Here is a 6,805-nt window from a genome sequence, read left to right on the forward strand (position 1 = left end):
CTACCCCCAGCACCCTCACCCACATCACCTGCTACCTTCCCTGGGTCACTTCCAAGATCTGCACCTGCCCGGGGCCTCGGAAATGGAAATCTACGGCCTCCCCACGCCGGAGATGTCGCCCCTGGACGTTCTGGAGGACGGTGGAGGAGACTCTGTCTTCTTTCCCCCGCACATGCAGGAGGATGTGGGGCTGGCGCCGTGGATGAATTACCACCAGCACCCAAGCCATGGCCACCACGGGGGCCACCACGGGGGCCACCACCACCCTGGCCCCCATCCACTGCAGCACCCCCACTCCCACCTCAGCCACAAGCCTCCACCGGCCTGCCAGCCCATGCAGGAAAAATGCCTCGGCCCGGAGCCTACGAACCCTCACGGTCTCTACCCTCCTCAGGCCAACATGGGGCTGCCGGAGCCGCCAAAGGCCACACAGCCTCCCCGTCCGGCTGGCTACTACAGCCATATATACCCCAACAGCCAGCAGCAGGCTGCCTTCACCTCACAACTGGGCCAGCTCTCCCCGCCTCCGGAATCCTCCACCCCGGCGCTCGCCCCTGCCGTGCCCCAGGGCCCCCCTTCCTCCCTGGACACTACCGACCAGCTGGGGCCCTCAGCGGACTTCTGGAGCGAGGTGGACCGGCATGAGTTCGAGCAGTACCTGAACGCCGGCAGGACTCGACTGAACCCGAGCGGTGCTTGTGAGGAGAGCAGCACGCTCATATCAGCCCTGTCTGACGCCAGCAGCGCCGTCTACTACAGCGCGTGCATCTCTGGATAAACACCGCCGCCGCCGAGCCTGCAGTCAGGTGGACGTGCCGGTCTCTTTTGGTTTTATCAACTCCTACCAACGCATCCGTTCGTCTGAGTCGGCCTGGCTTCGTTTTTGCCCTGTGTAAGTGTCCTGTGAGTCATCTCATGCACTTCGCCAAATACTCTTTAAAAACATCTGAAAATCGTAATTTTTTTAACAACTTGTTCTAGCCCCCTGGAGTTGTTTTCTGCAGCCCACACGTGTACACTATAGAATACACAAAGATATATACACCTACTCATTTTACAGACTTGATAACCTATATTCTCCAAAACCGTGGTCAGTTCCTGTCAACAATTTAGCTGACTCTATCCAGCTACTGTATTCTTATGTACCAGTAATTCCAGCAGGCATCTTAAATAAGGGTCAGGAGACTGGGAGAGTAAGAATGTGAATACTTTTTTCATTTTCATGGTGTTTTTTGTCTTTTACGTATTTGTGTTTATATATATATATATATATATATATATATATATATATATATATATATATATATATATATATATATATATATATATATATGGTTTTTTTTTTTGGGTTTTTTTTATTTCTTTTTTGGAAATTTTTAAAAAGAAAAAGTTTGCACTGGGTTAAAGTGTTTTGAACTGTATGTGAAACCACTCAAAACTCCTTAATTCTGCACTTAATGTCACAAGCCAAAAAAAGAAGCTATGTCCATGAAAGAGACCACAAACATATCTGTAGAATACGGATCTCTTGAAGACTGTAATTTATTGTTTTTTTCCTCGCTGTATCTGACTGAAAAAGTTTGAGAAAGTCATTTAGTATATGTGTATTTTGTAATCCTCTACAAGTGTATTTTGTAATCTTCTGAGTCAGCACTTGAGAAACATGTTGAGTTGGTCAGAGATCTTTAGCTTTTGGTAGTAATTATCTTCAAATAAAAGAGTTTCCAAAAAAAGTCTCTGAGCTATTAAATCAAAACAATTCAATTGGAAACACACAAATGTGAGTAGAATTTCACTGAAACACTCTCTCAGTGTAGAGAGCGTATGTTTCTCGATTCCATGTCATGGCCTTTAAAAAGCATTTGAACTGCACATCAACACATTTTCATTTTTGCAAAAATCAATTCTCAAAACACAAGTGAATTACAAAATTCATGCATGAAAAAACAGCAAGAATGATTGTTTATGCATTTAGCACATTGTCACATCTGAAGTAAAGTTGAACAGACTGCATAAACCTAAAATGTGATTAGAACTAGAGAGATTTGGTACTGGTTATGATGACCTTTATCTTTTGAGAGAGAGAGAGAGAGAATTACAGCTTAAACACTTCTCTCTCTGTCTCTCTCTTTCTCGCTCTCTCTCTCTCTCAGCTTAAACACTGTTACCATTCTCTCTCTCTCCCTCTCTCTCTCTCTCTCTCTTACATCTTAAACACTTACCATTCTCTCTCTCTCTCTCTCTCTCTCTCTCTCTCTCTCTCTCTCTCTCTCTCTCTCTCTCTCTCTCTCTCTCTCTCTCTCTCTCTCTCTCTCTCTCTCTCTCTCTCTCTCTCTCTCTCTCTCTCTCTCAGATTCCCTCCTAGATTTTTTTGATCAGCCACAAAATGAATTTGGCCCAGGGTGCTTTTTTTTCCCCCTCAAACCACTGACAAAAAGAAAACATTTTCAACCAAGAAGAACAAAACTCAAACTGTCTCCATATCGTCTTATGTCTTTATACAAGGAAAATCAAGCATGAGATTAAAGAAATGACCTCTCATGTGGATTCTTTTGAAAATGTGAAGGGGGTGGGGGGGACAGAGCATGGAATGGTTTTCCAGTGTGTTCCAAAAAGGAAAAATGTTCTTTTCTTTGCATTTACATGTTGCCAAGGCGATGTGCGTGTGCGTGCATGCATGTGTGTGTGTGTGTGTGTGTGTGTGTGTGTGTGTGTGTGTGTGTGTGTGTGTGTGTGTGTATGTATGGGCATGCAGACCAATGCATGTTAACAGTGGTACTTGCACTAAGTGAATGATACACCAGAGCTGTCGTCGCTGGGTAACCACCTTATCTCCGGTAGGTGCAGGTCAGCTGACAACCAGTAAAAATTCACCCACCCAATTAATTAGCCATAAAATTAGTACAAATGTCAAAACAGAGGAAGATCCTGTGGAAACTAGGGATGTTGGGATAGCTGGAATATGTGTGTGTGTGTGTGTTCACACTGCGGGGGGAAGGATGTTAAACGGAAGAAGTGCTTTTTTCTGTCCAAACAGCTCACCCCCTGGCCAGCTCTCCAAATGGAGAAAATAACATTACCCAAGCCCATTGATTTTCAAACCCATCTCAGTGTTAGCCAAATAAATGTGCGGAGCGCGGGAGTGGGTGCGCTGCAAGAATTGCATTTCTCTGAATAGGAGAATTGTGACAGGGCATTGGAGATGGTCAACTCATGAATTTTCCACAGCGAACTATGAAATATGAAATACAGGCTTTTTGGGGGTGTTTTGCAGTGTGTACAAGCGGGGGAAACGGAGAGGGAATCGATACTTGCGGTCCGCGAGAGGTATTTCATCTCTCTGGCGGCTGAAACTTTATTGGCCAGCTGTGGCTTCGCGAATGCAAAAGCGAGTCTTTCGCCGCGTCCCCCGCAGCGCTTTACGCAAATCAAGCCGACGGCGAGCGGGTGCGCTCTGCGGCTCGCGCTCGGCCTGTTCGCTTATAAACGCTCGAGCCTTCGACTCGGATGTCGCCACTTTTACACTCGAGGAGCGGCGGGTTTCGGAGCTCATTGCAGCCGGCGTCTCCATGTCCTCTTCGCTTCGAAGCCCCCTAATGGCAGGTCAAGATTCCTATTTACAAAATAGCTCTGAATCTTTCACGTCAGATATTCCGCTACGAGTCGCGCTCGGCAGATGGGGCCGGCCTTGCCGCAGGCTTTCGGCGCGAAACCAGAGATGGCCTTTGGCTGTTTACGTAAAGACGGAGGTACACGCCGACGGAGGGACGTCCCGCTTGTTTTGTGTGCAGTATCTGGCAGGATTTACGGTCGGAGCTCACAGTAGAACAGAAAGCATGTGTGGAGTGTGTGTTCCTCTGACATTAGGTGCGTAGGGTCACAGATCCTGCCCTGTTTGAGTGTTTTGTTATTGCAGCTGAGCGAGCGAGCGAGCGAGCGTGCGTGCATGTGTGTGTGTCCTCACCCAGCAGTTTCAGCTTTTCCATCAAGCTGGATGGTGGACTCTCCCCAAATCCCCATCCAGCAAACTTACAATATGATGTCATTCATTTTTGCGCTCTCTCTCTCTCTCTCTCTCTCTCTCTCTCTCTCTCTCTCTCTCTCTCTCTCTCTCTCTCTCTCTCACTCTTTCTTTCCTCCCTTCTTCTCCTTGTCAGGATATGTGGCCACCATCCGTACCCTCACTCTTCCCCTCTCCAACAGGAAGTAGCACTACCTCCCTTTCCTGTGTTAGCGGCAGGGTGAGAGAATGTTTTGCGCAGGCAAGTACGAGCGAGCGAACGTGCGTGCGTGCGTGTTTGTGTACGCACGCGGAGGAAACCACTCTATCCTATGGTAGACCTCTCCAGGCCATGCTTTCCTAAGCACCCACTGATGCAAGGTAGAGGTCAGAGGTCAGAGGTCAAAGGAAAGACCCAGTGCTGGGAAAGGCCTCAAAGCCTGTACTTTTATTAGAACGAAAACACGGAACAAAATGCGGCACGCCTTAAACTCGTCCTCTGAGGGCAGCCATGATCATATAGCACTTTATTACTTGAATATGTCCTTAATAGGACGGGACAGCGGTAACATGAGCTGTTTATTTCGGTCTCTGCGTTTAGCCTTTATTAGTTTGAAGACATGCACAGAAAATGCAGCTTACTACGAGCGCGCTGAACTCCAGAGCGTCCAACTGGAAAGAGTTCCCTGACTTTCCCCTTCCTGAGCCGCCTGGTAATTTACGAGAGCCACTGCGTGCAGGCCCGGTGGTTTGGTGACCTTGGGTTCCACGGGCTGCGGGTTGAAGCCCGGACAGCGACTGACCAGATGGAGTCCCACCGTCCCTCCCTGGTCCGTACGCCCAGGCACAGCCGGAGGCTTCGGCTATGGTCCTCGCCACGTTCTAGCCATCCAGTCGTGTACCGGCTGACCAGAGGTCTGGCTGAGCTCACGCGGCTGGGATAAAAACTGGCCTCGGGAGTCATGAGGAGGCATGTCCCCCTGGTTTAATGTAGTTTCCATGATAGTGCTATAATTGTCAGCGCAGCGCCGAGACAGAGACGGACTGGTGACCCAGAGTGACGCCTCACTAAAGCTGTCCGAGTGAGCCAGCAGACAGAACAAGCCCTCATAAACGCGTGCTGTTTTTTGGGGGGGGGTTGTTTTGGGTGTTTTTGTTGGGGTTTTTTTAGGGCTATTTTTCGCCTTTCACACAAGTCCCCTTCTCAGATTTCCATTTTCCTTTTTCCCAACATATCATTGAGCCTTCCTCGGCAAAGACAACCAGGACTTGGCCCCGGGAATGAAGAATCCCCCCCCCCCCCCACACACACACACACTAAAAAGCTAGGTACTGCTTTTCTATTTTCCCAGGACTTGCAGTCTCCTAACCCACTGGTGCCATGCAGGCATTATGTAACGTCCATCGCGGCTGCGTGTGTGTGTTTTTAATTCCTTTCTCATCCTGCTTTTTTTTTGCTGTTCATGTAATTACAAAAAACAACTGTGCCCTTGATGATGCCCTTGTCGTTCCTTCTGTCTCTGAAGTGTAAGGGCAGTGCCACTTAGTCACTGATTTATCTCCGCTTTGTTGAATGCCTGTTTCCGTAGCATTGACAGTGTGCTGCACGACTGAGGACAAAAACTTTTTTGTTTGCATTAACTGGTTTTCTCTGGGAGAGAAACAGACAGAGAGACCGCAAGAGTGTGGGGAGTGGAGGAGAGCCAAAAAAACAAACGAGGGAGGGAGAGAGAGAGGGAAATTGAGATGGAGAAGGAATGACAGAGACAGAAAGACAAAGGGAGGGTGAGAGAGAAGAAAAAGGGCAGAGAGAGAGAGAGAGGGAAGATATGCATGAGAATTTGAGTAGAGCAATGGGACTGAATGAATAAGAAACAGAGAAAGAAAAAAGCAAACGCAGGGCTGGATGAAAACGCCCACGTCACGCCTCAGCCCATCAGTGCCGTCCCGGGCCACTACGCCCCGCGCGCCCTCGCCCGACCGGGCTTTCACCCCGCACTTCTCCCTGAGCTGCCTGTTCCTCTCCACGTGTTGTTTGCGAGTGTGTTCCACTTGTTCTCTTTTTACATTTCCCCAGTCATTTAAAAGGTGCAAAAAAAACCCAAAAAAAAACAACCAACCTAAAAAGGCATTGTAAAGTTCCTCCCAAAAATGAAAGGAAGAATGCTTCCACCAGCCACCCACACTTGCACCGGCAGATCAAAACCTTTTCCAGTTTCTGATGGGGAGCCAAACGTTCCCTGTTGCTTTTTTATGTTCCTCCCTCGGTTCGCCCTTGTCTGCTGTTCGGCGCTCTTTGAGCGGCTCAGGAGCGGCACGTCACGGCCCATGGTGGAGCAGCGAGCGGCCACGGAGCGAGGCCTGCTTCAGGGATATCTCGCTGGACTCAGAGGAGAGTGTTAGCTATGACTTAGCGTACCCAGCCAAGCCCGGCTAACGTTCGTATAGCTTATTTCCCGTGCTCACATGCCTGGTGTGAGTATTGACAGGTACAGTGCAGGGATCAGGAATGGATACAGTGGCCTTGCCGGAATACACACTGGGGTGCCTGTCATAAAGCTGCTGACGGGTTTGTAGGAACGGTGGGAATCTGTTTAGAAAACACACTGATCAGAGACGGAACGCACTGGCCAGAGACATCGCTCATAGCGAGGCACTGTGTACGTTCATCTGTCAGCTAGTCAAGGTCTAAAACTCCACCTGCAAGCCTGTTTGTGTGTATACATGTGTATGTGTGTGTTTGTGTGTGTGTGTGTGTGTGTGTGTGTGATTACACAAGGACGGCCTTGCTTCCCGTCTCCTGTT

At 48.7% G+C, this 6,805-nt stretch overlaps 1 protein-coding gene across 1 annotated transcript in view; it reads left to right on the forward strand.

The window, feature by feature from the left end:
- Positions 1-1,246, forward strand: part of sox18 (SRY-box transcription factor 18) — a 3,310-nt gene extending 2,064 nt beyond the window's left edge. The window contains exon 2 of the mRNA XM_027021619.2: positions 1-1,246. This exon is cut by the window's left edge and continues 211 nt beyond it. Coding sequence (XP_026877420.2) covers positions 1-778 — 778 coding nt within the window. The 3' untranslated portion in view covers positions 779-1,246.
- The last annotated feature ends 5,559 nt before the right edge of the window (positions 1,247-6,805 follow it).

This window comes from Electrophorus electricus, chromosome 24 (genome assembly GCF_013358815.1).
Source record: "Electrophorus electricus isolate fEleEle1 chromosome 24, fEleEle1.pri, whole genome shotgun sequence".
NCBI lineage: Eukaryota > Metazoa > Chordata > Actinopteri > Gymnotiformes > Gymnotidae > Electrophorus > Electrophorus electricus.